Source organism: Pleurodeles waltl, chromosome 9, assembly GCF_031143425.1.
Source record: "Pleurodeles waltl isolate 20211129_DDA chromosome 9, aPleWal1.hap1.20221129, whole genome shotgun sequence".
Taxonomy (NCBI): domain Eukaryota; kingdom Metazoa; phylum Chordata; class Amphibia; order Caudata; family Salamandridae; genus Pleurodeles; species Pleurodeles waltl.
In genome coordinates, this window is record NC_090448.1 from 407,713,793 (window position 1) to 407,728,303 (window position 14,511).

Below are 14,511 nucleotides of genomic sequence, written 5' to 3' on the forward strand. Positions count from 1 at the left end.
TCCCCTGCCTCTGCCCAACAGGCTTGAGCCCAGAACTGGGGCCAGGGGACGGCGCAACAGAGCCCCAACTCTCTGCTACTGTGTAGAGGCCATCCGACATTGGGGAATCCTTTTTGGCCTTCTTTCTTGCTTCCCGGGCCATGGGAGGTGAGCCCAGAGGAAAGATTCCTACAAACTCTTCTTCCACTTGCACAGAGATAGGGTGGTACTACGTACCAATCTTAAATTTCTTCCAAAGGCGGTGTCTCAATTCCACCTTAATCTATCAAAATTACATTTTTTTCCCTAACTTGAATCAGTTGCGTAAAGGGCTCTGCACACCCTAGATTAAAAACAAGCCCTTATGTATGATATTGATAGAACCACGTCATTTAGAAAAACATAACTCTGTTGCTTTTTTAAAACCACACAAAGGAATAGCCATTTCTGAATCGGGCATTGCACATTAGATGGTCGAATGTATTCAAACATGCTATGCTAAAGAATTTTACCCAGCCTACCTTGAGCTCACGCCACTCATTTAAAAAAAAAAAAAAAGGATCTTCAGTGGCCCTTCTAGGAAATGTGCCTATAGCTGACATATATAAAGCAGCTACATTGTCTACACCACATACATAGGCCTGAAAAATCCACTTGCTATGGTGACATATTTTATAAGTTTGAGCTATTTTTAGAACTTACTCGCCCCTTCTGGCGAGTTGAGAAAGAACAGGTGTTCTGTTCAGTCACAAAGTGAAGGAGCTATAAAGGAGCGATAAAGATGCCTTCAAATCGTGTTCTTATCTTGTGACATTTGCTCTGTACTCACAGAGAGGTCAAAAGTCAGTTTGTCTTCTTACGATTAATGTTTCTTCTGACTGCAGAGTTCCAGGATTTTGTAACGTGAACTGTATGATGTGCTCTACAAAGACACACAACATTTAAATATCTAAGGACCTCATTATAAGATTGGCAGTAAATGCCGCCTACCGCCGCGGCGACGGCCGCCAAAAGACAGTCACCAGAGCTAACATCCAAATTATGACCACAGCTGGATTTCTGCCACAAAAATGGCGGAAATCTGGCTGTGGCCATACTGGTGGATGGTGTTAAGGTGGTGCTGCTACCACCAGCAGCGCCACACCAGTAGACCGCCGCTAGCCATATTCTGACAAATAATACGGCCTGGCGGTGTTATGCGGGCGGTAGCAGCGCCCCGTCCCCTGCCAGAAGACCCCCTGGGATGCAGGTAAGTTGGGTTTCCGACAGGGGAGGGGGGTGGGGGTTGTTTTGTCTTTGTGTGTGTGTGTGGGGGGGGGTGTGTGCATGAATGTGGGAGTGTGTGCGTGAATGCGAATGTGTGTGTAGTGTTTGCGAGTGTGTATGCATGTGTGAGAATGCATGTATGAATGGAAATGTGAATGCGTGTCAGTGTGAATGTCTGTACGGATGTGTGTGAGAATGAATGGATGCATGCATGTATGGATGCGTGTATGCCTGTGTGAGTTAGTGTGTGTATGCATGGTGCGTGTCTGCAAGTGTGCGTGTATGGGCGGTGGGGGATTGGAAGAGGGAGAGCGAGGATGGAGGGGGTGGGGGGCGTCTGGGGAGTGTTTGGGTGGGGGGGCTCCTACCAGTGACAGAGAAGGAATTCCCTGTCACTGGTAGGGCCTATCACCATGGTTTTCATGGCATTACGAACGCCACGAAAACCATGGCAGTAGGCAGGTTGTCTTGGATGGTATTGTACCATTCCAAAGATGTAATACTGTAGCTATGGTACATTAGCGGCCGCCGTGTTGGAGATTATCTCCGGCCCGGCAGCTGCTACCGCCATGGTGGTCGGAGTGGTATATTGGCGGGTTAGCTGCAGCCAACCCGCCAATGTCATAATGTGGTGGTATGTACCGCCAGCCTGTTGGCGGTACTACCACCACATTATCACCGACCGTCGGGGTCATAATGAACCCCTAAGTCAACTGTGTAAACATTTCAAACTCTATATCAGTAGTTGTGAAAGCCTAGTGTTTGTCATGGAAAAAATCATTTATTAGGATAAAAACAAATCAGAACATTTTACTTGGTGATGTGCAAAGGATAAATATGCTTTCTGAAACCCAATTTTCACAGATTTTTATGACACTATATAGTTTCATTAGTAAAGCTGCAAGTTAGTGGGAAGGTTTTTTTGGGAATTTCCTGGAAATTTACTGTCTGTAAATGACAGTGTGCTACCACATCATGCTTTAGTACTATATTTATTAAAAGTGAGTGTTTAAACATAAACTGAGAAACACTCCTGCCCTGAAGGAAGTGGTACTAGTAAACTAAGAGACAAGTCATGGATCTTGTGTCCCCTCTACGTAGTCTAGATTATTTTTATACATAGAGCAAGCGTTTAGTCTATTTAATCAAACAAAAGAGGGTTTTGTGTACAGCAGAGATGCTGAGGTCACATATTTAAAGGTGCTCTAATATGTGAGAATGAAGAAAAAGGTGACTCTGTAAACTAAATTATTTACCTAGTTAGGTCGAGTAGATTATTCAACTTACTCGACCTGCAGGTCTAGTAACATTTTTATGATTTTTCAAGGCCTGATACATTTACTAAACATTATTGTGTAGATGTGCTTGGCCCATCAACCAGCCAATATTAGCCAGGCATGTCTATTACAATATTTCAAATAACTGTAACCCCCACAGGTTGGCCACCGCTTATTGAGGGGGAAAGTTTTTCAGTCCATGCTAAGCATGTGTATCTTCAGGTAGATTCACATGCACCCATCCTCCTCCCCGGGCACCTGTGTGTGTTACAGTTACTTTTATAAGTTATTACACATTAAATGAGCATGAACAACTTACGATACTACGCTTGCTATGCTTTACACTCTATCCTCACCTGCCTTGCGAGAAAACAATCTAACAATGGAGTCGATTGTGCACTACCAGCAAGAGGGGGAGTCGCTCTACATCTTAGCTCGAAAGACTTTATTCAGAGAAAAGCAACTTGTACTCTTCCGAGCCCAACACTTGATGGCAGGATTATGCTAAGCATGTGATTCTACAGTACTACATGCTACAAACAGATGCTTACTGAGTACGTAACATTTTCCTATCAAAAGGTTTTTGGTCTGAACTGGCTCTGGTATCACATACGATACCAGTGTTATAGGTATTTAATCCAAATTCCTTTGCTCATAATTTTTTGACTCTTCCCGTTTTTCACAAAATATTTTCTACAAGTATTATACTCTGTTACATATGACCACTTATTTTTCTCATTATGCAAATCAATACTCCGCATCTCTTTTTTACCTTTCACTTGGAGAACCATATATACCCTTTTCAAAATGAAAACAAGTTTTTATTAATTACCTGAGAGTATGTGGTTCGAACTTGACTCCTGGGGAAAAAGCATCGATGTTGATACATTGTCTGGGGGCAAAGGGGCAGGAAGTTTATGACAATTTCACAAATGTATCTACTCACGATGAAGACTATGTTATACCAAGTCTAAATTACTGTGATGTTATAATCAAAAACGTAATATATACTTCTTAACCAGGATTTCCACATTTCTTAAGCAATACCAGTTTGATATGAGTGAACAAAGGAATGAGGAGTCAATAGAGGATTATATTACTGCTTTACGCTTTTTAGCCCCTACCTGTAATGTCAGTGCAAATTCTGGGGAAAGAATTTGTGATCAATTCATGGTAAAATGCAAATCTGATAAAATTAGAAAGGAATTGTGGCTTAAGAAAAATACAAATTTAAATGAAGCCTTTAGGATGGCAAAAACTGTAGAACATTATTTTGTATGTGTGCAGGAACTGCGTAAAGGTTAAAAAAAAATCCAAGCTGTTGGTGCAAGAGTCAAAAGCTTCACAAAACTTCTCAATGCACCAAGATTTTGGGGAACTTGGTATTGGTAGCATGGTAGTCCAGGACATATGGAGAATTCCAAAGAATATCCTGCCACTAAAGCTTTGTGCAAATCTTGTAGTAAGAGAGGTCATCTTGTTAAATCCCACAGAAGCGGGTTCTCAAAAGCAAGGGTATTGGGGATTTCTATGGAAAAAGAAGATGAACTACTACAAATAGTTAATGATTTGAATTGTGTTACAAAACAAAAGTGTGAGCATCTATCTGGTTTAGTAACATTCAACATTATTTTTATATCTGTGAGGATGGATTCTGGTGCTAGTCTTTCACTAGTTTTGGACACAGACTATGTTAATGATTTTAAAGAGAAAGAGTTGTTTAAAGCAGATGTCATACCATACAGCTATAGTGGCAAAACTATTCATGTATTAGGGTTATTTTAAGGCCAATATTAAATTCAAGGGTAAAATGGCAAGTGGCAAGATTTACGTGCCAGTGACAGAAGATACGATTTTGAGTTGGCCACATCAGAAACTCTTAGGAATCTTTCTGCATCACAATTGAAACCTACATCTTTTAATACATAAATTAGACAGCTTCCTTGAGTTACTGTTCAAGGAATTTCCTGACGTTTTTCCTAGTAAAGTATGGTGTGTTCAAGGTTATGTGCACCACACATGATTAAAAGTGAATGCGGTTCCAGTTGCTTGCTAGCTGCAAAATATATGACTCAGTTTGTGTGCTGCTGTTAAGGATGAGTTAACATGATAGAGTGAGGAAGGAATAATTGAAGCAGTTGAGGTCTTTGACGGGTTGGCATCCATGGTGGTGGCAATGAAAGGCCATGGGGAAATCAGATTCTGTGTTGACCTAAGGCAGCTTGATAAGGAGGTAGTAAAAGACAGATTCCCTTTACCCATTATCACTGAAATCATAGGCTTGTTAGCTGGTGCAAGGTTTTTTACTACATTAAACCTCACATCAGCATGCTACCATATTCATTTAAGTGAAGATTCAAAGTCTCTCACTTCCTTCATAACACCTTTTGGAAGTTTTGGATTTCATAAAATGCCTTTTGGATTATATTATGTAGCTTTGGTATTCCCAGGGTTAATGGCAAATTTTTGAGTGGTTTATCTGGTGTAAAGTTCTTTCAAGATGACGGTATGATATTTACTAACACTCTTGCGGAAAACATTGGGAAAATCAAGGACATTGGGAAAATTTCAAAGCAGTGGGTATAATGTTGAAAGTCAACAAATGAAGGTTCTGCTCTTTTGGGTTGGTATACTTGGGTCATAGCGAATTATGCTGCCCCCCTTAAAAACAAGTTTGTTAAAACCATTGTTCATTTATAATATCCTGGAAGAAAAAAGGGAAGTGCAAGCCTTCTTAGTCATGGCTGAGTTTTACTCGAGATTTGTACCTGGATGTGCCTGTAGGTCTTATGCTATTCGTGGGCTGTTGAGAAAGGAAGCAGAATTCTTCTGGCATGACAAGTGTCAAAAAGAATTTATTGACATAAAAAATACTTTTTAATGCTCAGAATTTGAAAGGTTTCATTCCAGGTCTACCTTTTTGTGTTATCACAGATGCCAGTGACAAAGAAATGGGAGCTGTTTTAAAGCAGATGCAAGATAGTAGGGATGTGACCATTGATTTTGTGTCGAGCGCTGAAGGGAGCAGAAACAAGGTATTCTACAATAAAGGAGGAGTCCTTTGAGGTGTTCAGACTGATTAAAAAATTCCACAAATCCTTATGGGGAACAAAGTTTCATGTTTTGTCAGATCACAAACTACTTCAAGAAGTCTTTGGGAAAAGAGGTTTGGATTGTGTGTCTTCATGCATATGTAAATGGAGTGTGGTACTACAGGAATTCCATTTTGTTGTCACATTCACCCTAGGGGTGTTTAACTGTTCTGGAAAAGTAATCTTCCACCTTGTTACTCATGAAGACCAAAAAGCAGAGAATGAAAATGATTGGGGGAAAGAAGCTATTGTTAAGGTTTGTGTGGCTGCAGAGACATGCATATTTCAGGAAGAATGGCCGGAATGGATGGAAGTAAATCTGTTGCTGAAAAACATTTGGAAGTTTGTAATGACCGGTACGTGTGCGGAAGGCACAGAGGAAGTGTTGTGGTGTGGAAAGTAACTGGGAAATTGTCAGTAGTAGATGGTTGCTTATAGGGTCTAGGTTTGTGCCTACTGAAATTTTTTAAAATGGTAGACTTAGCTCACAAGCAACAACAAGAAATAAGAAAAACCAAGGAGAAGTTGAGGTGCTCTTATTTTTGACAAGGCATGGATGTAATGGTAGAGAGGCCAGCTGAAGATTGCTAAGACTGCAGGGAAAAGTTGACAAGACTAAGAAGTCTTCACCTATGATTAGCAGAGATTTGCTGAGATAACCATTGCAGGAGATTGTTTTTTAAATTGTGGGACCCATTATGCCTGGAGGAATGCCTACATATTTGTTGGTATTATCGGGCATGTTTTCTCTCTGCCCGGAGGCTAGTCTTGTGCAAAATATATCCACAGCATTAGTGTGATGATTTCTTTCTAGTGTGTTTGCCTGTGAGAGTAATCTCAAATACTTGATTCCTGATAATAGGGTACAGTTAGTTTCCAGGGAGATGACAGTGATACATCACAAACAAATGTGTTCTGTATCAACCCAAGACCAATGGGATGGTTAAAAGATGAAGGAAGCTTTTAAGTTGGCCAATAATAGAGGGAACCAGTGGTAAGAGATGGTATTCCAACATGTTGAGGAATATAGGGTTACTTCATAGGACTGACTCTGAATTGCTTAGGAAAAGGAAAACATTCACTTTGATTTGCCCACTTTGGGTTGTCAAAATATCTGGTCAGGAAGTGAATGTTGAAATCAGGGAAAGTTTTAGCATCATGGAAAAGATGGAAGAACAAGTCAAGAGGAAAGTTTACTATGATATGAGTGAGGCGATGAAAGGTGCAAAGGTAAAGATTGGTGGAGGTAGAGCGAGAGTTCCTGAATGTACTTCTACTCAAAGAAGTATCATGATCCTCTCAAAGTTGTAAAAGTTTTGAGAGGAGCTGTTAAGTTAGAAGATGGACTCATTTGGAATCTCAGCAGAATTTTGATCAAGAAAAAGAGTAATCTCTTGCTGTTTACTTCAGAGTTCCAGGTGCCATTAGTGTGATTTTTGTTTTGCTTTTTGTGTCTTTTTTTTATAGTATTGTGTCTCTTTTAATTTTCTTGTGGAGAGGAGCATGTGTGGTATTGTGATGCAGCTTGCATTCTCTACTTGCCTCCAGAATCTTACCTTAGAATCTTGTGATAGAATGTTATTGATTGAATCTCTGTGGACAGAAGTTACTGTAGAATGGGCACAACAAGAGGTGAACAGAGTTTCTTTACTGGCAATAAGCCTGATCTCTCACAGGATGTAGTCCGCATCTTAACCAGTTCACAGTCCAAGGAACGTGGCCTCTCAGCACCTAGTTTGCCACATCAATTACTTCAATCTGCTTGTCATTCACCTAGCCCTGGAAATCTTCTTGAAGATTATTCAGAGGAAGATAGACTTGATCAAGACAGACGACGTGACTGCCATGTACTATATCTAAAAGCCAGGCTGCACACTCTTCAGCTCTCTCATCTTGCTTAGAGGATCTGGCACTGAGCACTTCTCTACAATATTCTTCTCATGGCAGAACATCTCCCCGGGGGTGAACAACAACTTTGCTGATCTGCTCACCAAACACATCAACAAATCCATGAGTGTGAACTCTGCCCCCAGGTCCTTCATACTTATTTCCAGCATCAGAGAATCCCATGGATGGACCTTTTCGCTACTCTGGAAAATGCGGAATGCCCAAACTTCACCATAACATATCCACAGTCCATGGGCAATGCACTATGAATGAATTGGTCAGAGATATTGTCCTATGCTTTTTGCCTCTCCTGTTGCTTCTCTTTGTGGCGAAGAAGCTCAAGTAAATGTCATTAACTCCCATCCTGCTAGTGCCAGCATGGGTCAGACAGCCATCCATACTCTCCGAATTATCACTCAACCCCCAGAGGAGGCTTCACTTCAGGCTAGACCTTCTCACATCAAGATCACCCTAAGTAGTTCAGTCTTATGATTTGGCACCAGAGGTCTTAGAATTTGTGTACCTTCACCATCCACAATATTATACGTCCATCTTGAAGGAGAGCCAACGGCCCACAACATTGGCATGCTATGCTGCAGAATGGAAGAAGTTCTTACATTAGTGCATTTAAAAATGCTTGGATCCCTTTAAACCCATGATGCCTACCTTTCTCACTTACAAAAGCTGGGGCTTGTGTGCATCTCTTTTGACCTAAATTTAGCCACAGTGGAGGGCTATATGCAGAACAGAGAACACATGCCCATGTTCAGGATCCCACTGGTTAGGGCCATTATGAAAGGCTTCAAAGGTTCAAACCCTGCAGAGTACCTCTCACTTCTATGTGGAACCTTAACATAGTCCTTACTAGACTCGTGAGTCCACCCTTGGAACCTATGCATTCATGCCCTTTGCTGTTCTTTTCTTGGAAGGTAGTCTTCTGTAGCCGTCACTTCACTAAGGCAAATCAGCGAGCTGCAAAACACTCGCGCTACATGAGCCCTTTATCAAGGCCTAAAAGGATAAGGTTCTTCTTAAAACTAATTCTAGGTTCCTCCCTGAAATGGTGTCACCCTTTCTTCCACCCTAACCAAACCGTAGAGCTCCTGTTTTTTTCCCCCCAGCTGGATTCCTTTGCAGAAAGACCACTGTACAAATTAGATGTTGAAATGGCCCTCATCTACTACATCAACAGGACCAGTCTGGTATGTCAGACCAGCTCTTTGTCTCTTTTGAAAAGCCTCACAGGGATCATCTTATCTTAAGGTTGGCATAGCCAGGTAGATTATCAAGTGCTGTTCAGATTTGTTACCACAAGGCAAATAGTTCTTCACCTAGGATGCACTTCACCCACTAGAATGGTGCCATTATGGCCTTCCTAGGAAACATCCCACTAGCGGACATCATTAAGGCAGGCACTTGAGTGAGCTCTACACACTTTTACCAAGTACTCTTGTGTGGACGTCTTAGCCCATCAACTGGTTTTAGTTTGCTAAATGGTGTGAGATTATTTCAGACACATATCATCCACACACTAGCTACCACTGCCTGTAGAGAACTGCTAGACAGTCTGTTAAGCATGTGTATCTTCAGCGACACATGCTATGAAGGAAAAATGCTACTTACCCTGTATACGCTTCTGGTTATAGCTTCTAATGCTAGCTTTTATTGCTGTAGATTCTCATGTGCCAGCACTCCTTTCTGGACTTGTGTGCCTTTTGCAGATCACCTTCCATTTATCACTGTTTCACTGTACATTGAGCTTATTGTACCCTACCTTTGGTTCACACTTCTATATACTCTTAGCAACTGTGAGAAAAAAAACCTAAGATGGTCTGTGCCAATGCGCAATATACAACAAGAGGTGAAGTCACATCATAACTCATGACTTGAAATAATTCTTCAAAGAAAAACGACTTGCAAACTTCCAAGCTTAACGCTAGATGGCAGGAGTATGCTAAGCATGTAGATCTACAGCGCTGCACACTATGAACAGATGCTTCCAAGGTAAGTACGTAGGGGGTCATTACGACCCTGGCGGACAGCCATAATTTAGCAAAAGGTACTGCCAACAGGCTGACGGTACCTTTCCCCAAATTATGACATTGGCCGTTTGGCTCAAGCCAACCTTGGGATTATGACCCCGCCTACCGCCATGGTTTTCGTGGCAATCGTACCGCCAAGAAAACCATGGCGGTAGGCACTATCAGTGCCAGGGAATTCCTTCCCTGGCACTGATAGGGGTCTCCCCTGCCCCCTCCCCCTCTCCAGAGCCCCCCACCACCTTCCCCCTTCCACCCACCCCGACATCCACACGCACTCACATACATACACACACATACACACACATACACACATGCATACCCACATCCAGCCACGCATGCACACATACATACCCACACACCGCAACACACACTAATACACATTGATGCACACACACCATACACGTACACTCTCATTCATTCACACACGCATTCCACACGACTCACACCCGAATGCACGCATACAAAAACAGACACCCCCCCCCCCCCCACACACACACACACACACACACACAAAAAACACCCCCTCTCCTGTCAGAGAACCCAACTTACCTGCTTGCAGGGGGTCCTCCAGCAGGAGAAGGGACGCAGCGCTGCTGCCAGCAGCAGTGTCCGCCAGCAAAACACTGCCAGGCCGTATCACCTTAACGCTGTCCGCCGCCATGACCGTCAATGGCATTCCGCCAGCCTTCTGGTGGAATTCTGCCTACGATCATAATGCGGTTGGCGGCTGGTAGCCACGGCGACGGTATGTTGGCGGCCGGCGCCGTGGCGGTAGGCTGCATTTGCCGCCAATGTCATAATGAAGGCCATAATCTTCCCACAGATTCATTACCGACTTTCCTTCCCAAGTGGTGAACTAGTACTGTGTGTAATACGAAAATCCTAAGGTATGAACACATGTTATGTGCTATTATTGTTGTTGTAATTGATGCCTTCTTGGTACGTATTGTTGAGGTCCAGAAAAAGTAACAGTATATGATGCCATCATGCTGATTGGCACCATATATACTCCTGAGTCTACACATCAGGCACAAGGACTCGTGGCTGACGCAACCATGTGGCAGCTGGTGGAGCTTGAAAATTATTGCTGGGAAATAGTTTCCGGACAAGTTGTGTGCCTGGAGTCATAATCATAAAATGAGGAATCTGTGGGAAGGTTATGTGTCCACCAGAGATATTATTATGGGATGAAAGTAACTTTTTCTTTGCACACAAAACTCATCGTACTAATATGCACAAAATGATATGAGAATTGCTCAAAATAAATTAGAACTGTTCTGTTATCAAAGTTGCCAGAAGTATTTAAAACAGATTGCACAATAATGTTTTTTAAAAGGTCTCAGCTTTTTTTTTTACAAAGTATGTTATATTATTTTGAAGTATATCACAAAATCCTTTTTAAAAGTGCACATTTTCCTAAAATGGTGTATCTGTCTTTAAAGAAATTGCATGCAGTTATTTTCATGCCACATCTTAAATTCTAATCTAAAATTGTTCCCAACGTTATTTATTTAAAAATTCCTTTAAACATGATAACCTCTTTAAACATATTTAGAATACTAGTAAGTAGCTTGTAAGTTTCCTTTGGGAAATGTTCAATTTTTATATTTTAAATCTAAAATATATAATCTCAAACAGAGCAACCATCTCCGGAGGTGTGAAGAAGTTACAAACGCCATACTGTTAGTTGGAATAGCTTTGCTATTTGCTGATACAGATAACATATGACTTTAGATACTGGATGTTAAAAAGATTCATATGGATTATGATTTCTGAACTATATTCTTCTGAAGTTTGTCCCTGATGAATGCCTAGTAACGGATAAAACGTGTTGGCTGATCCAACATTCCCTGGTATGCCCTCTCCCGTCTACCTTTTCCCTCTGCACTCTCCACTCTTTCTGTGTCTATGCTCTCCTACATGTACAAGTAAGCTAGCTTTCTCCATTTGTGTTGTGCCCACAAGAGCAAAAACTGTCATTTTCTCCTCCTGAGGCCCTTGTTTAACACAATCAAACTTGCATACTCACATCTCCATGGCCCCACTTTCTTGTATGTACACACACACACATACACTCCCATTACCGTATTTGTTTCTCTCTTAATATTGCATGTGCAGCACTCCTCTCTGCTCTCTTTTCTGGTGCACACTCATATTCCCTTCCACCCTTTGCTCTCATCCACTCTCTCTCATGTTCACTGTCTCTCTCTCCCACATTCCTTCTCCTCGTTGAACTCTCTCACTCATTCTCATTCTTCTCTCTGCAGGCATTTAACAAGGGGAAGCGTGAGGGGTTCTTTCTGAAGAGTGTGGACAACGCACCCTTGGCCAAACGCCGAAAATTAAAAATGTCTAGCACTGGTGTGGAAACCCGACGCAGTTCCAGTGGCAGCTCTTCTTCTACTTCCTCCTCATCCTCTTCTTCCAAGCCCGTACCCGCCCGCTCACCAAAGTCCAAGGCACTCCCCAAAAAGACTGAAAGCCTCTTCCCACCCACCTAGCCGCTTTCTCTGTTGAACACTATTTATTTTGGTTTATCCTCCTCCAGCGGACATTTTGTGTGAGGTGGGGAGGCACAGGTCGTCCAAGGCAGCTGCTGCTCGCCGAAATGAACAATTATTGGTATTGTTATTTTTAATTTGATGTTTTAAAGTAAGCTGCATTTTTTGGGAGAACAGGGGGAGCAGGTGTGGTGCAGCGGTATATTGCAGCCAGCAGTTTGCCAGAGAATTGCGGTAATTTTATTTTTTGGATGAGCTTCCTCACCCTGCTCAGAGTTCTTTTACCCAACAAAGTGAGAGACCCAGGAGTGGGAATCAGGTGCCATTTTGTGTGAAAATGGTCTGATCAAGCTATGAAAGGCTCAGGGTGAACTGGTTATACCCCAACATTTGGAGGCATAATGGGGGTTTGCAGTTTAGGTACTTTTAGGTCCTGCTGGCCTGGCCTTTCAACAGAACTCCAACTTCAGATTTGATGCCAAGGAAAGTCTGTCTAATGTCTTGTGTTTTTCTAGTTGCGCTGATGTCGAGTTGTGTGGCTGATTTTTGCATTTAGTGTTACCAGGTCTACAGCTTTTTCAAATTTCCAACATCTTTTTCTTGTTTGTAGATAATAAATAACGGATGCCCCCTTCATTCAACCCATAAATCTCCCCAAACCACAAGATCAGTGGTGCCACATTATTCATGTTGTGCCAAATCCCCTTACCAGGTCATTGTGCTGGAGTAATGCTACAGGAGAAGATCTTGCTTTTATGAATGATGTCAGTTAGGAGCAAGCATAAAGAACCCTGGGGTAGGGTCCCTGATATATTTTTAAAGTGATAGCATTTTCTGTCTTTCTTGTGAAAGCCAAGAGTAAGTGATTTTAAGGGAGTAAAAAATATGGTTCTCAATTGTCGCATTTGTTAGAGAAGTACAAATATATTTAAATGTCAAAACATTTTTATTGTAATGCTTACTTTTATGCCATTGGTGATTCACTTAAATTAAAAGATTGTTTTTCTATCAAAGATCTCTGAAGATTGGACACCAGCAAATAGCAAAGATGGGGCTTTGGCTGCCACTGATTTGATCACCTCAGTCGAGAAGTTAAGGTTACAGCAGGAGGCAATTTACTGCATGGCCCTAGTTTGATTTGTTGCTGTCGGCGTTACTGTTTTATTATTTATTGTTCACTGTAAATGTTTCATTTTAGTAAGTAAAAGAGGCTGTTGCGTTTCATATCTGGAGTTCTACTTATGTGGAAAATTGTTTTTTTCCCAACATTTGAAGAAACAAAAAAAATGCTACTTCAAAAATATCACTGCATAAATGTGCATAGTGTGACAAGGGTTGTGGTGTTCCATACATGTTATAGTCTATGGAAAGAGATGTGTGTCGGGCAAGGACTTGTCAAGCCCCTCATGGCTTTCCATGAGCATAATGGCAGTTTTAGAACTGAAGAGGCTGGGATGATGAGATGGTTAATATATTTGATTAGTAAGTGGGGCCAGTGGACTCTGTGGAACCATAAATTGCCAGGTCACCTGTCGGGTGCCGGTGATTAGGCAACTTGTGAAACAGCATTTCTGTGTGACACAAAATAAGGTAGGAACAGACTCCACTTGTAGAATTTAAAAGATCTTTTCCTCGAGTTACCCAAGAACGTACCTAGAATATTAATTTTAATATTAATTTCTGCTCAGAATTCACATTTCTTTGCTTCATATTTAATTTCCTCTTTATATTTGGGGTTAATTTAGAGGCTGAGATTTCTGGAGAAAGCCACTTGATGCTCCAATAACCTTTCCCATCTTGATGAGAAAGCCCCCCCCCCCCCCAAAAACAAATGTGATGCCTCTAAAGAGCAAGAATTTTCTTCTGGTTTTCTCAAACCGTGTCTCTGTGACAATCATAACCTGTCTTGCAAATATTGTTCCACAGCTACAGTAAGTCATCCATTTTGTCTCGAGATTTCCATCTCTGCTTTCATTTTCATAAATGGATACTATGGTAAATGGCTTAGATAAGTAGCTGTATGGGAGAGAAAATCAGATTGATTCGCATTATGTCTCTGCAGGCTCTTTAATGTGGTGTTCTCCACATTCAAGAACGCATTTGTTTGAGGCAAGACACTGCACGACCTTTCCCCTGCTTTTCTCAGGCGCATTGAGCTTGCACATTTGAAACTGATGCCTGGTGAATAACAGACCACTCACGTTTATCAAGTTTTAGATCTTTTGTTTACATGTAGCTACATGAAAAATATTAAGTGTTGTTGGCTCAAAAGATCTGCTGGTGAAATAGTAGTAGATCAAAAATGCTTCATATGATGGAGTTATTGGGAGCTTAGGTTACCAGAGACTTTCTTTGATAGATGTTTACTGAATGGATGACCCAAAGCCTAGGGTTGCACAGATCCGATTATTACCATTTGTAAACCACACCATTTCCTGAAAAAGATGTTCTGGCGCTAAGGATAAAC

General features: G+C 41.6%; 1 protein-coding gene across 3 annotated transcripts in view; it reads left to right on the forward strand.

The window, feature by feature from the left end:
* RPS6KA4 (ribosomal protein S6 kinase A4) overlaps positions 1-13,057 on the forward strand; it is a 222,250-nt gene extending 209,193 nt beyond the window's left edge. Inside the window, exons 17-18 of one of the 3 annotated variants that reach the window (XR_011198717.1) lie at positions 5,457-5,557; positions 11,811-11,934. Coding sequence is in view for 2 of the 3 variants with exons in the window: in XM_069207158.1 (XP_069063259.1) it covers positions 11,811-12,044 (234 nt within the window). In the remaining variant the exon portion in view is untranslated. Of the gene's footprint in view, positions 1-5,456; positions 5,558-11,810 lie in introns of all 3 variants that reach the window. The other 2 variants (XM_069207158.1, XM_069207159.1) reach the window with 2 other exon arrangements.
* Positions 13,058-14,511: the final 1,454 nt, after the last annotated feature.